Source organism: Pseudoliparis swirei, chromosome 24 (genome assembly GCF_029220125.1).
Source record: "Pseudoliparis swirei isolate HS2019 ecotype Mariana Trench chromosome 24, NWPU_hadal_v1, whole genome shotgun sequence".
Taxonomy (NCBI): Eukaryota; Metazoa; Chordata; class Actinopteri; order Perciformes; family Liparidae; genus Pseudoliparis; species Pseudoliparis swirei.
The window spans coordinates 2398752-2421557 of record NC_079411.1 but is presented as its reverse complement, the minus strand read 5'-3'; the positions used below and the strand labels follow the sequence as shown (position 1 = coordinate 2421557).

The 22806-nt window shown below is 40.2% G+C and overlaps 2 protein-coding genes across 8 annotated transcripts in view; one reads left to right on the top strand and one right to left on the bottom strand.

Annotated features, from left to right (window-relative positions):
* The first annotated feature begins 640 nt into the window (after positions 1-640).
* On the top strand, positions 641-18205 carry vps54 (VPS54 subunit of GARP complex). 6 transcript variants are annotated; one of them, XM_056408374.1, is made up of 25 exons: positions 641-1069; positions 3532-3697; positions 3898-4139; positions 6300-6384; positions 6806-6840; positions 7133-7264; positions 8202-8587; positions 8952-9078; positions 9251-9280; positions 10024-10131; positions 10224-10279; positions 10663-10759; positions 10857-11191; positions 11509-11617; positions 12067-12087; positions 12525-12706; positions 13155-13267; positions 13352-13415; positions 13500-13605; positions 14725-14812; positions 14886-15007; positions 15352-15432; positions 15532-15639; positions 15851-15945; positions 16110-18205. In XM_056408374.1, exons 1-25 carry the CDS (start codon positions 1064-1066, stop codon positions 16213-16215), a joined length of 3000 nt encoding a protein of 999 aa, XP_056264349.1. In that variant the 5' UTR covers positions 641-1063; the 3' UTR covers positions 16216-18205. The 6 variants fall into 6 exon arrangements, with proteins under 6 accessions (XP_056264349.1, XP_056264352.1, XP_056264353.1 ...); XM_056408377.1 differs by lacking the exon at positions 12067-12087 and having other exon boundaries at positions 641-729; positions 11509-11638; XM_056408378.1 differs by lacking the exon at positions 12067-12087 and having other exon boundaries at positions 641-953; positions 11509-11638.
* Positions 17412-22806, bottom strand: part of LOC130189544 (UTP--glucose-1-phosphate uridylyltransferase-like) — a 14969-nt gene continuing 9574 nt past the window's right edge. For both annotated transcript variants that reach the window (XM_056408405.1, XM_056408404.1), the window contains exons 5-10: positions 22358-22491; positions 21838-22135; positions 21572-21769; positions 20430-20672; positions 19306-19410; positions 17412-18932 (exon numbers count right to left, since the gene is read on the bottom strand). In XM_056408405.1, coding sequence (XP_056264380.1) covers positions 18825-18932; positions 19306-19410; positions 20430-20672; positions 21572-21769; positions 21838-22135; positions 22358-22491 — 1086 coding nt within the window. In that variant the 3' untranslated portion in view covers positions 17412-18824. The remainder of the gene's footprint in view (positions 18933-19305; positions 19411-20429; positions 20673-21571; positions 21770-21837; positions 22136-22357; positions 22492-22806) is intronic.

Here is a 22806-nt window from a genome sequence, read left to right as displayed (position 1 = left end):
TCAAATAAATACATAGAAGTCAAGCTTTTGATGAATTAACTTAAGATATTTGTATGCTCACTAAGGGAGATGGAAGGGTAATATGTATATATTATTTTTATATATACATATATATTATATACATATATATACATTTTTATATATGTATATTATATATTTATTTAAGTATCTATCATATATATCAAACAATTATATATAAATACGTATATATAATTATAAATATAATAAGTATATATATACATTACAGACATGTATTTTTGAAAATCTTAAATAAATATATTTCTATAAAAAGATATATACTGTACATATATACTCAATATTTTTCGAAATACATGTCTGTTATGTCTATTGTCATATAAAGTCACACAAATCCTATGTCACACCGTATTGCAATGTAATATATATAATATTGTATATATAAATTACATATGTGTATATTTATATATTCAAGATTTAGAAATAGATTAGAAATATACAATATGAACAATATGAGTGGGTGGGATGACTTCTTTAAATGCGGAAGCTGGCCAGCAGGTGGCGGCAGCGAGCTTTAAACGCAGCGAAGAAGAAGACACCACCAACGGCCCCGCCCACCCCTCCTCTCGCGGTGCATGATGGTCCGTGTGCTGTTGCTATCTGCCGTGTGTCCTGCTGTTTTCCTCCCGGTTCCCCCGGTGTTCCTGCCATGGTGAAGAGGAGAAGCACCGGCTGCTGTGCCTCACACGACAGGTAACGGAAGCGACCGGAACTCCCGCGAGTCACGGAACTTTCCCCCGGTCCGTCGGTTGGCTCGGTTCCGCCTGTCAGAGAGAGAGAAGCGGCCGGTAGCTGCCCGGCTAACCCGCTAGCTCGTCTACGTGTAACCGCCGCCGCTCGCATCACGAGCCGCGGCTCTCCTCGCCTCGGCGGCCCGCGCTGCTGCGAGTATTTCATGAGGACTGGACACGTTTGAGGTACTTTTACTACACGAGCCAACCAGGTATGAAGGTGTTGACGCATCTACAGCTGGGAAACGCGACATGCACCTGAACGCAGCTGTGATGTTGATTCAGAAACGTCATTTATGATGGTAAATAAACACTGACGGGGACATCTTACTGCACAATCTGTCTTTGAACTTGGAGGACATTGTTTTGTGCGTGATCACAGGGACCGTGAAGAACAGGACAACAATGTATGTGATACACACACATATACATAAAGATACACACACATACACACACATACAGGACTGTCTCAGAAAATTAGAATATTGTGATAAAGTTCTTTATTTTCTGTAATGCAATTAAAAAATTATTAAATATTAAAAGAATAAAAGGCTTGCAATATTTCAGTTGATTTGTAATGAATCCAGAATACATAAAGATACACACACTTATCCATACATAAAGATACACACATATCCATACATACAGATACACACATATATTCATACATAAAGATACACACATATCCATACATACATAAAGATACACACACACATTTATAAATACATAGATACACACATATTCATAGATACATAAATATACACACACACATTTATAAATACATAAAGATACACACATATCCATACATAAAGATACACACATATCCATACATAAAGATACACACATATCCATACATAAAGATACACACACATATTTATAAATACATAAAGATACACACACATATAAATACATAAAGATATACACATTCATAAATACATAAAGATACACACACATATTCATACATAAAGATACACATACATACATAAAGATACACACACATATTCATAAATACATAAAGATACACACATATTCATGAATACATAAATATACACACACATATTTATAAATACATAAAGATATACACATATCCATACATAAAGATACACACACATACATAAAGATACACACACATATTCATAAATACATAAATAAACACGCACACATTTATAAATACATAAAGATACACATATTCATGAATACATAAATATACACACACATATTTATAAATACATAAAGATACACATATCCATACATAAAGATACACACACATATTTATAAATACATAAAGATACACACACATATTTATAAATACATAAAGATACACACATTCATAAATACATAAAGATACACACACATATTCAATCATAAAGATACACACACATACATAAATAAAGATACACACACATATTCATAAATACATAAAGATACACACACATATTTTTTAAGTTTGACAATTATTTGTGATAAAGTCGTGACGTCTCATCCGTCGGTTCTGAGTCCTTTAGACTTGCTAAGTGTTCATATCATGACGTGACTTTATGGCTTGACGGTAGTTTTGATGAGCTGTATTATCAGGTGTAAGGAGCGACTCTGGAAGACTTTACTCCTAATTGCTGTTTTTATTTTCTCTTTACGAGAGCACAGACAAGCTAGATTGGAAACTAACTAATAAAACTCTACTTTAGTGTACTGAATAACTAGAGCTTAAAATGTACATGTACAACAACTAAATCATTAGTTAGAAAACATAAACAAAGTCCATTTAGGATGTGAAGAATAGAAAGAATCCTACATTTTTAACTAGTATAGCTTTTTACTGATGATCTTATTTTACAGGATTATCTCTAAATGACTAAAGGAACCAGACCGGCTTCGTACGGTCATGGAAACCTGGAAAAGTCATGTCATTTAAAAATGTTTATTTCCAGGCCTCGAAAAGTCATTGGGGAAAAAAATTAAATCCCAAAAGTCCAGAAAATGTGTTCTATACATATGTTAATGTACACGGTATATACTGTGTGCTTTGGAATCCTCATTGTTAGTTTAAATACAACATATTCTCACTTTTCATGTCTACACAGAGATTTCACAACATGTTTGATGATGGGCATTTGGTTTAAAGTCCTGGACTCCCATTGGTCGGCGTGTGAACCGTGCCAGAGGAGAAGCTGTCGGGCCCGAAAAAGGCCGACTGGGAGAGTCTGAAGTTTTTAGTTCTGCGGTTGAAGACGAGACGGAACGAGCTTAAAACAGATTCCCCTCTAATCCGCTCGTCATCGCTGTGATGAGATTACCAGCAGGAGGTCTCACTCCTCCGATTAGAGCGGAACCGACTCCTCCGTCTCTCTCACGTCATCGTGTCGTTTAAAGGACAGAAGACGGGTCTGTCCCCGATGTTTTATCTTTTAATCTGACTATTGTTCATCAATGAATCGGCATCTATAAAAAAATATTCTGTCTGTAAATTTAATATTTGTAGTTATATTCAACCTTTTTTAAAACTTATTTATAATACTTGTTTTGATTTCTTTTCCGTCTCTTTGTCTCCTGAGACTAATAAAGTTATCTTATTTTATACAAAACAAAGTCAAACATTCTGGCGATTACAATTTCCCTAAACTGAAAGTGACATTTTATTTAAATTATCTTTATTTAAAAGGGACCATAAAGTTTGATGAAATCGTGTCTCCGTGTAAAGTGCGTCTCATTTTGTGTGACTGTACCTTTAACGCCCGCTCTTTTCTGTTGGTGTCCCCGCCTCCAGCTAGCCTCCTGGGAGGCTCCTCCCAATGCCATGGCGTCCAGCCACGGCTCCTCCCCAGCGCCTCGCGGAGGCCGAGACGGGACGTACCGCAAGGAGCGGGACGCGGCGCCGGCCCGATGCCGGTCCGTCCGCTCGCTGCCCGACGTCTGCCCCAAGGATCCCGCCGGTAGAACGGCTGCATCCCGCCGCGTTTCAGGGCTTCGACCAACAGATTCTTAGCCCGATGGAATGAAATGAGAGAATATCTTTGTGTTGAACCCACAAACAGTCTAAAACCTCAAGATATTTCGTTTTAAATAAAGAAAACAAAGAAAACAAACCAATATACGTTTAGATTTTGAAATTGTTGTTTGTTTTGTTCTGCAGGCGATGGGCGGGGCCTGTGCGACGGCCCGTCCGTGGTGGCGGAGCACGACCGGTGGACGGTGTACAGCTCGAAGGTCAACCTGCCCGCCGCGCTGAACGACCCGCGGCTCGCCAAGCGGGAGTCCGACTTCTTCACCAAGACGTGGGGGCTGGACTTCGCAGAGACGGAGGTGATGCCCTCCTTCTACCTGCCCAACATCACCCGGGAACACTTCGGCCCCTACCTGCAGGAGACGGCTCAGGTAAGGCACGCTGAATTATTCACGGCCGACTCCCCGGTTTCCTGCTGGTGGAGGAGGGGGCGTGGCCTTGAAGCTGATCACGTGACTCGCTCGTGTTTAAATTCAGCTTCGGAAAGCTCTCGCTTTTTATTTCGTCGCTCGTATCCACAGAGCGACCTGCTGACGGTGTCCAATATCTGGAGAGATAAGTTTGTTTTTTAAACCAAGACTTTCATGTTTGAAAATAAAACTCTTATAAAGTCTTTCTGTCCAACGGAATCCTTTCTATTTGTTAACTTGAGGCTTTTATTTTGAAATGTCCGCAGCCGTTCAGCGAGGTGAAGTCACACGGCGGCGTTACCTCGCCGTACCTGACTTCACCTTGAGGGCGTGTCAGGAATCCCGTCGAAGCAGTTTCAGATCCTATTGTTCCGTTTTCTTTCTTTTGGGCTCAAAACAGGAACATTTGAGATAAATGAGATTCCTCAAGTACCAGTTTTTATTTTGTTGTGTGTACTATTTTATTTTATTTTTTTACATATTCTTTTACGGAGTCCTGGTGGTCGAGAGGTTTAAAACCAGAAGAAAACCCTTCAACTGGTTTCACTAGAACCTTATAGTCCCTCTACAAATAATGTATTTATTTTCACAACTACAGAGAAGCAGCCGTTGGACATGAAATGTGTATAAAAGAAAAATCACATCAGTAAAAATATATATATCTAATTATAAGTCTACAAAAAAACATATTTCACAATAATACTCTAAATGAAATAAAATCAAACTGTCTTTCTCATCGTCTGCTGTGAGGTTATTTCGTAGTCATGTGAGCCACAGCTGGGATTTTGACTTTGTGAGCCGTCATTAATTTACAATTTGGCAAATTATTATTAAGTCAGTTTCACTGGTTTACTGGTGAAACTGAAAAACCAGCAAGACTATCAATCAAGTTCTGGTGGTGAGATTTATGGACACTTTAGGTCACACTTTTGATGTCCTCTGAAAAGTTTAACTCCCACAGAATTTAAATATATAATGTGTAATTGTATCCACAGAGTGTACATTATGTTTTTGTCTTTAAGTGTGACTGAGAAAGCATCCTGGGAAGAAGGGTTATCACAAAAAGGGACTAAAACATTTGAACTTTAGTAGATTTCCACTTTCTTCTTCTTCTCTCTTGATGATGAGGGGTTCTGCTGTGGTTGTTGCACCGCAGGTGGAGGGTTTTATGTGAGGTTGAGCTGCAACGTAATGACTGTTTCCTGGGTTATTATTACAGGATGAAATCATCAACACATCATCAAGAGGAGTAGATGAACACATCAGCACTTTCTAAATTCAGCTATTTTACATAGATTCAGACCGTTCAACGTATTCAAATATATTTAGGAGGTTAATTATTATTATATAATATATATTATTTATTCTATTCTTCTTATTTTTTATATATATATTATCTTTTTAATATATATCATGATACAGTGTATATATATATATATATCTTTTTATATGTATACATATTTTTATGTATATATATTACTTGGCTTTATATTAATTTCCTTGTTGAAGGAAATAAAAGTTTTTTTATTGGTTATTTTCTTTTCTTTTTTCTTCTTTTTTCATATATTTATATATATATTTGTATATATGTTTCTTTTTAAATCAATAAATATCTTCTGTTTTATATATTTGTATAATTATTTTATTTAAAAATAAATATATACAGTATATTCTGTTTTATATATATTTTGTATATATGTATATATACACATACATATGTATATTTTTGATATATTACTTGGCTTCATATTAATTTCCTTGTTGTTGAAGGAAATAGAAGTTGTTTAATTGGTTATAAAACTCCTCCGATAAGGAGTCTGGTTTCACTTTTAGACTTTTAGACTTCGCACCTGAAGCGACTTCTTTCAGTTCCTTCTCTAGTTTTTTGACGTCGTCGTTTCATCTTCAGGTTTCAGAACCTCTTTTAAAAAACATCTTTGGTCACATGTTCCTCTTCCTCATTCCTGTCATCTGATGTTTTCATTGTTCTCCTCTGACAGCAGCAGCTGTGTTTTGCCCTCTGTCGCCCCCTTCTGGCCGAACGTGGCATTGCACACGAGGAGTTTTTGAGTTTTAATTTTTTTTAAACTGTCGTGTGTTTTTAATATTTGTTATTTTTAGAGGGAAAGAATCCACGAACGCTGCAAGACGATCTGTCCCAACAAAGACGACGTGGACGCCGCCTCAAGCATCGCCGCCAGCCACGGTATGAATTATTAATTATTATTATTCATTATTAACCTGCACGAAGTAGAGACGATTAAGAACCGCAAATACACTTTGTAGGTTCTTAAATGAGTAATGTGACACTTTTCAGTTCCTTTAGATCACTTCTTTGAACTATTTTCCCTTTAATTTACAATAATTAATTCAAATATTTATGAGAATTGTGTTTCTTTTACACAGAATATTAAAAATGACCTTGTTTTATTTGTATTTATTGTTAATTTTATTTAAATACCTTTTGGTTTTATTATTTGAGTACTGTGTAACTTTTCATTTCACCTTATTAAACTAATATTACGACAGTAATTGTTGTGTTCCACAGAAACATGAATACAATCAGTTTTTGTATGTAAAATAGCCTAAATCACAAATGGCTGATCCATAACGTTTCTTGTTTCTAGAAAAGTCCAGAGTGGAGCTGGAACAAGTCCCGAAGGTAACGCTCCCTCGCTCCTCCTTTCCCCGTCGGAGGAACGAAAGATCAGAAACTTTTAGATGATTTATTTTTTTACTCGTCATAGTTGCTAGAGTCACCTCTGATTCTCAACGGGCAGTTAGACAGACGCCTTAGTCCTCGGATGGTTTTATCCTTAAGTCTCTGAATGGTCTGCATTCTTTTTTATTTCAAAATAATGTTAATCATGACGGATCGGCTTATTTGAGTCCGTATTTTAGGCGCCCCCCCCCCCCCCCCCTCGGGTCCTGAGTGTCTCGCCGTGTGCCTGCAGATCTTCATGCGGCCCGACTTCGGCCTGGAGGACCCGACCACCTTCCACAGCGTGCTGCCCTGGTCGCACTTCAACAGCGCCGGAGGGAAGAGCAACCGAGACGTGGCGTCCTCCAAACTGCTGCAGGAGAAGGTGAAGCCCCGCCCCCACGCCGTGTGAGTGTGTGTCTGTTTGTGTCTGTTTGTGTCTCTGTGTGTGTGTCTATCTCTCTGTGTGGTGTGTGTGTCTCTCTGTGTGTGACTGTGTGTGTTTGCCTGTGTGTGTTTTGTCTCCCGTGTGTGTGTGGGTGTCTGTGTAGGTGTATTTTGTGTGTGTGTGTGTGTATGTATGTCTGTGTGTGTGTGTGTCTCTCTGTGTGTGTGTGTGTGTCTCTGTGTATCTCTCTCTGTGTGTGTGTCTCTGTGTGTGTCTCTGTGTGTGTGTGTGTGTCTGTGTGTGTCTCTGTGTGTGTGTGTCTCTGTGTGTGTCTCTGTGTGTGTGTGTCTCTGTGTGTGTGTGTCTCTGTGTGTGTCTCTGTGTGTGTGTGTGTCTGTGTGTGTGTGTGTGTGTCTCTGTGTGTGTGTGTCTCTGTCTGTGTCTCTGTGTGTGTGTGTATCTCTGTGTGTGTGTGTGTGTCTCTGTGTGTGTGTGTGTCTCTGTGTGTGTGTGTCTGTGTGTGTGTGTCTCTGTGTGTGTGTGTCTCTGTGTCTGTGTGTGTGTGTGTGTGTGTGTGTCTGTGTGTGTGTGTGTCTCTGTCTGTGTGTGTCTCTGTCTGTGTGTGTCTCTGTCTGTGTGTGTCTGTGTGTCTGTGTGTGTGTGTCTCTGTCTGTGTGTGTGTGTGTGTGTCTCTGTCTTTGTCTCTATGTATCTGCGTGTGTGTCTCTGTGTGTGTGTGTGTGTCTCTGTGTGTCTCTGTGTGTGTGTGTCTGTGTGTGTGTGTCTCTGTCTTTGTCTCTATGTATCTGCGTGTGTGTGTGTGTGTATCTCTCTGTGTGTGTGTGTGTGCGTGTGTATCTCTGTGTGTGTGTGTGTGTGCGTCTCAGGAGCGTCTGGTGTCCTCCCAGTGTAACTTAAGGCCCGCCTCCTCCAGCTGAGCCACTACCTGGACGTGGTGGAGGTGAGCATCGCGCGGCAGATCTCTCTGCGCTCCGACGCCTTCTTCCACGCCATGTCGTCGCAGCACGACTTGCAGGACCGGCTGCAGGAGACGCAGCGCGCCGTGGCCGTGCTGCGCGACCGCACCGCCGCCATCGACCGCATCACGTGCCGCGGGCCGCTGCAGGCGCTGCGCACCGCGCTCACGCGCAGCAACTGCGCCAAGCTGCACGACAAGCTGAAGCTGATGGCGGCGGTGCACCAGACGCAGCCCACCGTGCAGCTGCTGCTCGCCACCGCCGAGTTCGTCGGAGCGCTGGAGCTCATCTCCACCACCAAGGAGGTGCTGCAGCAGGAGCTGCAGGGCATCCACAGCTTCAGGTGAGGAGGAGGAGGAGGAGGAGTTAGTCTTTGCCAACGGGCGTTCTGTGTGGACGCCTCGGCCTCACGGACATTTCCATTCACCTCCAAGTTGAGACTATTGGCGCAGAAACATCTAGTAAACAAGCTGCCTCTCTCTCCCTCTCTCTCTCTGTGTCCGTCTGCCTCTCTCTCTCTCTCTCTCTCACTCATTCACTCTCTGTCTCTCTCGACCTGTCGTTCTCTCTGTCTGTGTCCGTCTGCCTGTCTCTCTCTTTCTACCTCTCTCTCTCTGTGTCCATCTATCTGTCTCTCTCTCTCCCTCCCTCCCTGTCTCTTTCTCTCTCCCTGTCTCTCTCTCTCTCCCCCCCCCCCCCCCTCTCAGACATCTGGGCTCCCAGCTGTGTGAGCTGGAGAAGCTGATCGATAAGATGATGGTGGAGGATTTCAGCATGTACGCCCGGAGCGACCTGAACCGCAGCCTGAGGGACGAGCCGCTGGTCCTCGAGAAGGTCAGAGCAAGCTCCTCCCACCGCAAGCTCCTCCCACCGCAAGCTCCTCCCACCACAGCAGCATTCATGTCACCTTATTTTACATGTAAAAAAAAAAAAAAACTCTTTCCGCCGTCGTGTTCACGCCAATTCCAAATAAATAACAAATATATATATTTATTTATAATCACAGGGGCACAAACCAAACGCTGCCTCACAGAAGGTGGGACACACACACACACACACACAAACATTAAAATCACATGGAAATCACGGCCGCTGCTGAAATCTGTCTGTCGCCACAATGTTGATCAGTGATTGATCAATAATCACTCAAGTGTTTGTTTTGATGTGCTTGGCGTGCCAGACGGGTGGAGTTAAGCTTCAGGTGCTTCAGGTGGTGTCTTATTGAAACCTTTAAAGCCCTCTGGTCTCCAGGCAGGTTAAAGAAACACTCTGAGTACTTTGATTTTGGGGTTTTGATTAATCCTGAAAATTAATCTTTGGGCTTGGTGGTTTATTTGTAATTTATATTTATTAATATTTATTCTCAGTCATATGGAGATAAAGTGAGGATTTTTAATTTTGTACAACATTGATGATTAAGCAAATCGTGTTTAATATAATCTGTTCATATAATCTGTGAACACTGGGGCTGCGGTAATGAATTAATAAACTTTATTGGGTGTTATTTTTAGTGAATATGATTTTAAAGCAATAAAAGATCATTATTTCCAAATAAATTTAAAATAACCGTAATTTGAAATTGTGTAGCCACACCTTTTTAATTTTTCTGTTTTTACCTGATGGTTTTATAATACATTTTTGGAAATAAATTTGCTGCTTGAAATCTTAATTTATATCAAATTTCATCACATTTCATGCCGAATGAAACGCTGTCAATGACTGTTTTATTGTGTGTGTGTGTGTGTGTGTGTGTGTGTGTGTGTGTCTCTGTGTGTGTAGGAGCGTCTGGAGTCTCTGGTGTTCGGCCTGCTGCGCCAGAGGAAGCTGGACTTTCTGGATATTTACAGCGATGAGATGATCGCGGCTGCGAAGGCCATCGTCTCTCAGGTAACACCTCAGATCAGGGGCCAGTCGGCGGGTTATTATGGGATGGGGAAGAAGAAAAAAACCTCTTCATCTGACTCGTTTGTGTTTTTCAGTGTGTGACAGAAAACGTTTTGCACATGGAAGACATCGACACTGAAGTCGTCACCAAGTGAGTAGAGATGTAAAGATTACATCATCGATACAAATCCATCAGCAGAGTGTTTTAGCCTCATCGGTGTGACATCATCGGTGTGACATCATCGGACTGACATCAGCATTGGGAAGTAACAATTAGGAGTCTGTTGCACTTTACTTGTGTATCTCCATTTAAGTATACTTTATACTTCTACTGTTTAATCCTCTATTTACATAAAATGCAAATGTTGTACTTTTTATTTTACTGCAGTACAATTATCTGAACACTTTTATCACTTTACCAAAATATAAATCAACTCATACATTATGACATGTTCTTTTGAATTAAGCCTCCCAGCAGTATATAATACAGGTCTGTGTGTGTGTTTATCTGTGTGTGTGTGTGTGTGTGCGCAGGCTAGCGGACCAGATGCGCCTCATGACGTTCCCTCAGTGGTTCGAGCTGCTGGAGAACATCTTCCAGAGTTTCCTTCTCTTCCTCCAGAAGATCAAAGTGAGTCCAAAACCTTTTAAATCATTTAATATTACGTCATAATCTCTTTTAACCGCATTGACACGGCTCTCTTTCGGTTCCCCCGCCCGTCCTCCAGGCCACCCTGACTGTGGTCAAGAACGTGGTCCTGGAGGTCCTGGCCTCGAACCAGAGGAACCGGCTCCTGGAGGAGGGCTCCTCGTCGGGGGCTCCTGCTCAGGAGGGCCCCCCCGGCCCGGCGCTGCTGCACGGGGAAGCCGAGCTGGCCTACCTGACCCACGAGGGCCTGTTCATCAGCGACGCCCTGCACCAGGCCCAGCAGCAGGCGGTCCAGGATCAGGGCTCTGATGTGGGCTCCCGGGTCCAGCAGAGTCGGGCGGAGGCACCTGGCAGCGACCCGGCCCAGACCTCCGTCAGCCGGGACCAGAGCTTCATGTACGGCACCGCACAGATGTTAGTGAAGGTCACAACAGATAGAATAATAACAATAAGATGAGATATTTGGGTCTATCTTTGTTCTATTTGTTTTGCCTAATTAAATCCACTGTTTAAGTTAGGAATCTTTCTTTATATTCAAAGAAAATAAATGGCATTAAAAGGACATTTACAAACAATAAGCAAAAGAAAAACTAGAATAAAATCAGACAAAATACAAACATGGACCTGAAATACGGCGACGGTGCAGTAACGTGTGATTCTTCACATAAAGACCAGAGGCTCTGAAGCATCTGAGGCTTCCAGGTGTTCATCAGCGTGTTGTTGGTCTGCAGGTGCGGTGACAGCATGATGCCCACGGACCAGGAGCTGAACCGCGTGGTCCACAACCTCCAGGAGCTGCTGCACGCCGCCTCCGACGTCAGCCACGACCGCTGCGTCAAGGTCCTCACAGCCAGAGCCAAGGTACGACACTGAAATCGATACCTAAAAACCTGAAGGGGGCGCCAAAAGTGAAAAGTTACATAGTGTTGCTTTAACAACCAAGTTAACAACCTAGTTAACAACCTAGTTAATAAACTAGTTAATAACTGTCAACCAGGTTAATAACCAGGTTATTGACCTTGTTAATGACCTGGCTCATGACCTAGTTAATAACTATGTTAATAACCGTCAACCAGGTTAATAACCTAGTTAATAACCTAGTTAATAACCTAGTTTATTACCTGGTTAACGACCTGGTTAATGACCTAATTATTGACCTAATTAATAACCTAGTTAATAACCTAGAACATACTCTCAATACTAACTTTACTCTCCTTCAGTTCTTTGGTGTATTAAATTCATTTCTTGGTCTTTATATAAAATAAAAAACATTTGACCGCTGCTTCAAGGTCCTCACGGCCAGAGCCAAGGTACATAATAACGTCATCACTTCTTTAACACGTAAACAACTCATATGTTGGATTTAAGTTATTTATTTTATTTATTTTACGTGGAAATGTTTTTCATGTGTTGCGTCCATGTAAAGGGGAAATATTCAACTATTCTTGTTTATTATTAATACAATAATGTCTTATAGTTACTTTTTAAACACATTCTTTGCACAATAAAATGTTTTTTATTTTATATAAAGACCCAGAAATGAATTTAATACATCGATATATTTTAATATATTTTATTATTTTAATGCGCTTTAGATTTTTGAGGTCCGTCTTCCTGATAGTTTAATAGTCTCTAAGCATCTATTTAACAACCCAAAAAAGCCAGAAAACAAATGTGAAATAAATGCAATCTTAATGTTTTAACGAGCTCGTTAACCCCTCGTTAACCGACGTCCCCCCCCCCCCAGGACGGCTCTCTGGAGCGCCTGGGCTCGGCGGACTTCGTGTGCCTGTGCCGGGCGGTGGAGACGTTCGTGGGCGACACGGAGGAGCTGAGCTGCAGGCGCAGCGGCAGCCTGCGGGGGGCGCTGCAGAGCCAGGCCAACCGCTTCGTGCACCGCTTCCACGACGAGCGCAAGACCAAGCTCAGGTGAGGGTCACGGGGGAGGAGAGGCTAATGAGCTGGTTAATAACTTGTTCATAACTTAGTCGATGATCTAGTTAATTATCTCGTTAATTGTCTAGTTAATGACCTAGTTAACAACCAAGTTAACAACCTAGTTAATAAACTAGTTAATAACTGTCAACCAGGTTAATAACCAGGTTATTGACCTTGTTAATGACCTGGCTAATGACCTAGTTAATAACTATGTTAATAACCGTCAACCAGGTTAATAACCTAGTTTATTACCTGGTTAATGACCTAATTAATAACCTAGTTAATAACCTAGAACATACTCTCAATACTAACTTTACTCTCCTTCAGTTCTTTGTCCTTAAATTCCGGCGCTGAAATTAAAAGTTTGAGTATCGGTTGAAAACCTCTTAATTTGTGCCGGTTCTTTACTTTGACGCTTGTTGTTGTTGTTGTTTGTCAGCCTCCTCCTGGATAACGAGCGCTGGAAGCAGGCCGAGGTCCCCACTGAGTTTCAGGATCTGGTGAACTCCATCGCGGATGGAAGAATAACACTACCGGAGCGCAAAATCCCAGGTACCCTGAACCCCCCGCTCCATGTCTATGAGAGGATGCAACGCGCGTGGAGTCGTTGTGAACCGTCTTCCTGCCGCTCTGCAGGTACTGAGGACAGGAAGCCCGCCGAGTTCCTGCTGGTCAACGGGCAGAAATACGCCGTCGTCGGGTTCGTGACCTTCGCTCGGAGTCGGGAAGATAAAGAAACACGAGCCGGAGCTGACGGCGTCTCTCTGTCTCTCTGTCTCTCCAGGACGGTGCTGCTGCTGATCCGGATGTTTCTGGAATACTGTCAGTGCATCAACGACATCCCGTCCATCGCCACCGACATGCTGACGCGCCTGTCGGACCTCCTCAAGGTCAGAACCGCCTCCAAGTACAAAACCAACGGGCCGGCTCGAAGCGGATTGGTCCGCCTCGCCGCCAGTCACAGAGCGAGCCGCTGGTTGTTCCTCGTGTGTTTTATGGCGGTTCAATCGAAAGTCCATTATTATAGAGACTTTATATTATATATATTGTACTGTTATATAGTCTATTCTACTTCATCAGAACTGAATAGGACTTTTTATTTATACATGTGTTGCTTTTATTAATATATTAACATATATATAATAATAAATATATACAGGACTGTCTCAGAAAATTATAATATTGTGATAAAGTTCTTTATTTTCTGTAATGCAATTGAAAAAACAAAAATGTCATGCATTCTGGATTCATTACAAATCAACTGAAATATTGCAAGCCTTTTATTCTTTTAATATAGCTGATTATGGCTTACAGCTTAAGAAAACTCAAATATCCTATCTCTAAATATTAGAATATCATGAAAAAGTATACTAGTAGGGTATTAAACAAATCACTTGAATCGTCTAATTAACTCGAAACACCTGGAAACACATTTTCAAATGTTTGATTTTGTTTTGCTGTTATAAATCTTTTTTTTTACTTGGTCTGAGGAAATATTCAAATTTTATGAGATAGGATTTTAGAGTTTTCTTAAGCTGTAAGCCATAATCAGCAATATTAAAAGAATAAAAGGCTTGCAATATTTCAGTTGATTTGTAATGAATCCAGAATGCATGACATTTTTGTTTTTTTAATTGCATTACAGAAAATAAAGAACTTTATCACAATATTCTAATTTTCTGAGACAGTCCTGTATATATATATAATAACAGAATGTGTATATATATATATATCATCATCATATATATATCTAATTATATACTGTATATGATAATATATATATATATGATAAAAATATAGATGTATATATATATATATACATAGATTTATTTAGTTATTTATTTAACCCGTGATAAAAAATCTCATTCTGAAAATAGAGTATTTGAAGCTAATGATCGGCTAGTCAATGTTAGTTCATAATCCATGTTAGTTTATAATCCATGTTAGTTTATAATCCATGTTAGTTTATAGTCCATGTTTATAAGAAAGGTTTTCTCTGTTTCTTGCAGCACTTCAACTCTCGGAGTTGCCAGCTGGTTCTGGGAGCCGGAGCTCTGCAGGTCGTCGGCCTGAAGACCATCACCACCAAAAACCTCGGTAGGAGAAAGAGAAAGAGCTTCAGTGGAGCTGAAAGTGAAGATGCTAAAAGTGTGTGTGTGTGTGTGTGCAGCCTTAGCCTCCCGCTGCCTGCAGCTGGTGGTTCACTACATTCCCGTCATCAGAGCTCACTTTGAGACCAAACTGCAGCCCAAACAGTTCAGCGTGCTCCGACACTTTGACCACATCACCAAGGTAACGCACACGCACACACACACACACACACACACGCACACACATGCACACACACGGACTCTAAAGGTTTCTTTATTTAACAATAAATACATGAAATGCAGCTCTATATATTTATAATATATATATTTATATAATATATATGTATAGTAAATATATATATAAATATGATCATTCTCTATTAATATTACTGCTGTAGATGTGTGTATCCTCTTTATTTAATCTACTCATATTCTATAAGATCGTCATGTGTGTCTAAAATGTACAATATCTAATCTACAATATCCTCTGAGATGTTGTGGAGTATAATAATAAAATGGGGATCCATTGTATTTTGTGCTCTGCAGGACTACAACGATCATGTGGCCGAGATCTCCGCTAAGCTGGTGGCCATCATGGACAGCCTGTTTGAGAAGGTGTTGTCGAAGGTGAGAGCGACGGTCACATCGAGCTTCTTCAAGGACATCTTGCACACTTTAAGTCGGTTAATTCCCCCTTTGTGTTGTTGTTGTTGTTGTTTCCCTCAGTATGAAGTGAAGGCCCCGATGCCCTCGGCCTGCTTCAGAAACGTCTGTAAACAGATGTCGAAGATGCACGAAGCCATTTCAGAACTTCTACCTGAAGAACAGATGCAGGTGGGACTCGACTCGCTCTTCTGTAATATATATATATATTATATAATTATTTAAATGTGTATATATATATATATTATATAAATGTGTATAATATATATATATAATTTAATTATATTAATATGCATTTATATATAATATATGTGTGTGTGTGTATATATATATATATATATATATATATATATATTAATATGTACGTGTGTCTCCTTTCCAGATGTTGTTTCTGAGGATCAACGCCAGTTTGAAGATGCACCTGAAGAGGCAGCTCGCTCGACTCGGAGTCGTTAATGACGGAGGACCTCAGCATGGGTACACACACACACACACACACACACACACACATGAAAATAGTCCTTCACCGTTTCCCAGAGTGCAAAGTGATACAAAATATGCAGTTTTTTTTGCATTGAAAAATCAAAACGTTGATAATGTAATGAATGAATATTCGTGACTTGTCACCGCGTGTTCTGCAGACTCGTCGTGGTGGACGTGGCGTTCTACACGGAGAACGTCCAGGCGCTGAAGAACCTCGACCGGCTGGACCTGAACATGGTGGAGATCTGGGAGCAGAAGAGGTGATGGAGGACCACCAGGACCACCAGGACCCGAAGAGACCCGGAGACGGGAGGCCGGCAGACCTCTTGGGGGCGGAGTTACGGGGGCCAGGAGGCCGGCAGACCTCTTGAGGGCGGAGTTACAGGGGGGGGGTCGACGGAGGCCAGGAGGCCGGCTGAGGGTGGAAGGAGGCGCTGGAGGCTTTCTGAACATCTCCACACACACAGCCTCCTGAAAGAAGCTCCGCCTCCTCTTCTCACCGTGTGCAATGCAGCAGAAATAGTAAATTATTAGCGGTCTCAGTGAGTTGAGGGTGTAGATAATGGTGAAGAGATGACGGGGTAATTTATTTGTCTGACTCTTTGGAGAACTGGTTTTTATTTTTATTTAAGGGATTTTTTTTGTCGTCAGACAAACACTAAACTTTGTTTGTTTTCAGGGTTCAGATTACGCCATTTTTATTTTATTTTCCTTTCTTCCGGCATCTTAAAGCACCGACACGGTTCCCTTCGCGGTGTTTACAAACTCTCTTTTTTTTTTTCACCAGCTGGTTTTTGGGGTTTTATTCTCTGGTGACGGATAGAGGGGATTCCTCAAACTTTTATAACAACATATTACAGACTCGACGTCTGGGACCTCGGAGGAAAAACTAAAAAGAACTATTAAAAAAAGAGAGAGAGAGAGAAAAAGTGTGATTTTGAAGAGTTTTATTTCCTGAACACTTTAAAACCAACAGACTGTGAACGCACCACAACTCTCCGCTGCAGCCGTCGTTACCAAAGTAAAACACTTTGGGAATGAACTCTTTAGATTTACACTTCTTTTTTCTTTCTTCAAACTTTCCCAATTATGCATAAAGTTTCCTCCTGATGATCCAGAGACTCTTTTATACGTGTGTCTGCAGCAGCGGGATCAGCTGCTCCCTCCACTCTGACTTCACCTGCATGAAGAACGACAGCTTTTGTTTCCTGAAACGACTCGAAGCGGAACAGGAAATCTTTTTTGGGGTTGTTTTTAAATGAAGAAAAAAGGGAGAGAAAAACAAAACGGCGCATTTTTTTTGGACAATTACATTTACGTCTCCCTGAACTCGATGCCACTTTCTCGCGGTGCGGTCAGGCGCCGCCTCTTCTTCTTCCCCTTCCTCTTCTTCTCCTCCTCCCCCCTCTTCTCCTTCTTATCAACAATGTCTTAATTCCTCTAAGCAAAAGAAAACGGTGTGCTTTTTTATTTGTTTTATTTAAATTAGTTGAGCTAACATAACAAAGACATGTTATTATATTTCTTTCACTTTTTTTCAATTCATCCCCCCAATTCTTTTTTCTTTCTTGCAAATCCTGAGCATGCCTGATCACAATTCAGTTTTCCTCAAACGAGATTTTCTGTTCCCGACAAACACACACACCTGTCCGGCTGCGGTCGCATCCCCTCACGTCTCCACTGCAACGCTACAGGCCCACCTGCATTAGTCAGCTGCAGGACTTTAATAGGTTTATAAATGCTCTTTATCTCCCGGTTTATCCTGAGAGATCTACTTTGTTATGCTGAAATAATGTGATGCAACAACCACAGGGGTTTAGGGACAAATGTGACAAAATCATATATATATATATTAACTATATACATATTTATATAAATATATATATGTATTATATCTATTTATATAAATATTTGTATATATATTTATAAATATGTATTATTTATAAATATATTTATTGTATAGAGAATCTGAGTGTGATGCGACGGCAGCTTTCTTCAGTTTCTGGGAACAAAGCATCAACTCATCTGCTTCAGAAGTGCCTCCTTTAGACCGTCAGACGACACATCTGAGCTCCACTGCAGTGTGCCTACCATACCACTGTGTGCGAGTGTGTGTGTGTGTGTGTGTGTGTGTGTGAGAGAGTGTGTGTGAAAGTGTGAATGAGTCGGGCTGCATGTATGAGAATCCAAACTGTATTGAATTCCTTCAAACCTGATGTGAATAAAACTCGACGCAGCGACTCGTGTTCCTTCAGCTGGAATTGTTTTCAATTATTACCAAAGCACTCATTTGCATTATTTAAATGTGAAATAGTTTTGGCCCCAAAAGAAGAACTTATATATTATTAATATTGAATGATGAGGAGATTCCTGTTGGAATGTTAATTTTTTATTAGTTTTCCAGTCCAGAAAAGCTTGTGCAGTGTTTTTTGTTTTCCATGTCAATGCATTTTGTTGTGAAGGCCTTTCATTACAAGACCAGTTCCTGGTGTATATATATATATATTTATACATAATATATTATGTATAATATATATATACCTGGATGTATATAAATATATTATAATATATATATATATTAAGTGTATTGTGTGTCTGTATGTAGTTATTCAGCATGAGACAGCATCATATCTAAACGTCTTTCTGGAGACTTATTTTGGAATCCAACTGAGCTCCATTTAAAAACCTTAAAAACTAAAAAGTCTCGAAACCTCGAGTTTGAAATAATTAAAAAGTCGGGCGTCGTTAGCGAGTCTCCTCGTGTCCCGATCAGGAGGTTGACCTCTGACCTTTGACCCGTCAGAGAGTCTTCAAGCACCTTCACTTGTTTCTGTTTTGCGGGCTGCCGTTTCTTTTTGTTTCCCCAGAATGCATCAGTGGTCGAGGATCCGCAGGTTTCCGGAGACGATCTTGTTCTCCAGCATCGCTCCGGCGGGAATATCGATGCGGTCCCCGTGGTTGGCGATGATGATGACGGTTCCCTGGCGAAGGATAAAGTTATTTATGATTAATAATAATAATAATAAAAAGTGATTTTCAAAACGCGATGACGTCATTTAATGAAAAGTATTTAAATCCGTTGTACAAGTACATTGTACTTCTTAAAGTACATTTATGTGTCACGCTGAAGGTTCAGATTATTAACAATATATAATAAATTATTGCATTCTAAAGTATTAAAATATATATGTGTATATATACATGTGTATATATATGTGTGTATATCTATACATATAAGTATATGTTATATACATATATTTACATATGTATATATATATTTGTGTATGTGTGTGTAGATATATGTGTGTGTGTGTATCTATATATACACACACATATAAAATGTATTAATATCACCTTCAGCGAGACGTTCTTCCCGAAGGTCACGTCCCCCGACACCGTGAGGTGGTCCAGCTCCAACATGTCCGGGATGCTCTCGAACCGCGAGAGGAACTCCTGAACCTGCCCGGCAACAAGCCCAAATACAACAGAACACGTCCCGACACGTGGAGGTCAGAAACGCTGACGATGAAATAAACAGGGTTCATGATCAACTGTTGTGGTTGAAGTCGTCACTAAATGTTTAAGCTCTATTACTTTAGATATTTAAACTATGAACTTTAAACATTAATTAATTTTTTGAATCTGACGCGATATATTTATCTCACCAGGAAGTTATTCCATTTTCATCCAAAAAAAATTCCTCCTGAGAAAATATAACAATTTATTGTTGCTAAATAAAGAAAACAAGGTCATAATCTATTAAGAGAAGCAGACGATCAGATTTATTGTGACATAAAACCCTAAAATGTTTGTTTCTTCTGAAAAATATGTTGTTCTCTTACCTGATAATTATACAGGTGGACAAAATAGTTGTTACCTTTCCGTTAAAAAAAGGAAAGCGTACAATGTTCGCGGAAATAAGTGACAAAAGTAATAATAAATAAAAAAAGTTACTGATCATTTTCTTTAGAAATTTGTGACTTCAAGATATCAAGAAAATGAATCTTATTATTATGAAAGAATGTCTCCTTTATACATTTAATACAATTGAACCATTATTTATAATACATTTATAATATGTATATAAGTGTATTATATAATATATATAACATATATTATATATTATTTATATATTATATATATATACTATATATATTTTATTTATATATATACTATATATTTTATTTTTATATATATATATATATTATTTATATATATAATATATATATTATATTATATATATATATATATTTACATTCATGTGACAGTTTTGAGATGTAAAAAATACTCTATGAAAGCCAAATATGAGTTTATGTATAATTTTTGTGATTTATTTTACAATATAAAATACATTTAAAACATGTTAAAAGGCAGAAGTGTAATTATAATGTTGGATGTTTTGTTAAATCCATGTCCCTGTAAGTATTATTATTAAAGTCCGTTGTTCTCTGACACAACGAGTAAACGCCGCCGCTCACCTTGGTGAAGGAGCCGCCCAGCTTGACGTGCGGCGTGCTGGGGAACTGGCGGCGCCGGCTCATGGTGAGCGAGCCGGCGTCCAGGCTGTACAGGTTGGACATGACCAGCAGCAGGTCGGAGGACGTCTTCACCGGCAGGAAGCGGCTGCGCGGCACGTTCACGCCCATGGCGTTGTTGAAGCTCTTGATGGCGGCGCCCACCGCCGTCTCCAGCTGGATGATGTTCAGGCCGCCGTCCAGCGTCTGGAGGGGGGGGTCAATTAAATTTATTAATACATCACATTATTAGATTCTAAAGTACAATTTCTTTCTTTTTTTAGGGAAACTTTTCCTGTAAATGAGCTTTGACATAAAATAAATATATATATATTTTCCAGGCATGAGATGACATTTTATTTAACATATGAATGAATCCCACATTAAAGGGACAGTGTGTTCGTGTTATTGAGGACATTTTGGTTTTTAGTGACTTTAATCTACTGGAGTTCCTCCTTCAAATAATCCCCCAAAATATTATTTTAAAGAGAAAAGCAGCAACTCCCAAAATCAGCTCTTTGATGGAAAAACATAAATTGTATAAAGCCTCACTGACCCTCTTGAATTAATAGTATATATTTATATAATATATGTATTATATATTATATATACAATATTTATATTGTATATATAATATATATATATAATATAAATATATATATATTATAAATAATATATACACTATATATTATTTATATCATAATACATAATATATACATATTTTATATATATATTATATACACAATATATATATTATATATATAAGATATATATATATATACTTATATTATATATAATATATACACAATATATATTATATATATTTATTTCATATAAATATTTAATATATATATTTACATTGATGAAAAAAGACTCTATATAAGCCACATTTACATTTTTGTGATTTACTTTACTATATAAAATACATTTTAAACATTTTAAAAGCCCAAACTGTTCTTAGTTTTTCTTGTTAATAGTGGACTATCATAAGAGCTGAAATATTAATATTGCGCCTATTTCTAGTATTTCTTTCAGTAGTTTCTTGGGGAAATGAAATAAACCTTTCCAGAGAGCACTGCCGGTGAAGCAAAGGTCACTGAGGTCACCTTGGGGTTGACGATGATCTCCAGGTCCATGGCGTTCTGCGCCTGCAGCCGCTTCACGGCGGGCAGCGAGACCCACAGGTTGTTGGTGTTGAAGATCTTGAACTTGGTGACGGACTTGAACTCGTCCACGTGGGCTTTGGGCACCTGGGCGATCTCCAGCAGCCGCAGGTGGTCCTCGTATTGGATCAGGGTGCCGCCCTGCGGGGGGAGGGGGCGTGAGAGGGGGCGGAGCCTAACGGCCTCACCGAGAGAACAGAGCGGCCGACCTTGACGTCGGCCCGCGTCTTGTCCGTGACCTCCATGATGAACTCGCAGCGCCGGTCGGCCGGCCGGCTCACGAGGTGCCGCAGGATGGCGAGGTCCACGGTGGCGCCCAGGTTGTCGATGTTGGACACGAAGATGTACTCCTTCCCCTCGGCGAGCAGCCGGTCCAGCAGCCCGCAGTTGGCGAGGCTGGCGTACACGTCGCCGTGGCCCGGCGGGTACCACGCCTCGCCCGCCTCGCCGCCCAGCGCCATGCTGCGGGCGATGGGCAGCAGCGACTCCTTGTGGATCCTCGGGTACCTGGGGGGGGGGGGGGGAGAGAGAGATGTGTGTGTGTGTGTACCTGCTCTGGTTGAAGGTGTGTGTGTGTGTGTGTGTGTACCTGCTCTGGTTGAAGGTGTGTGTGTGTGTACCTGCTCTGGTTGAAGGTGTGTGTGTGTGTGTGTGTACCTGCTCTGGTTGAAGGTGTGTGTGTGTGTGTGTGTACCTGCTCTGGTTGAAGGTGTGTGTGTGTGTGTGTACCTGCTCTGGTTGAAGGTGTGGATCTTCACCCGGTGGTGTTTGTACTTCTGGAGGATTTTCTTGGTGTCGTCGTCGGTGTTGAAAGAATTCATGAGAACCAGAGGAACGTCAGCGTTGAAGGTTTTATTAAGATGCTGGAGGAGGAGGAGGAGGAGGAGGAGGAGTTCAGTTTAACCATTGTTATTATTATTATATTAATAAATAATATATATATATATATAATGAAGGGGTGTTCTAGACCTGATTATTATTATTATTGTTAATATTATAATCATTATATTAATAAAGAGTATTAAGGTGGTGGTGACCTGATTAATAATATTATAAATATTATAATGAATATAATAGAGAGTATGAGGGTGGTGCTGACCTCTATCTGCTGCACCGTCAGGTCCAGGAAGAGCAGTATTATTATTATTTATTATTATTATATTATTAATAGAGCATGA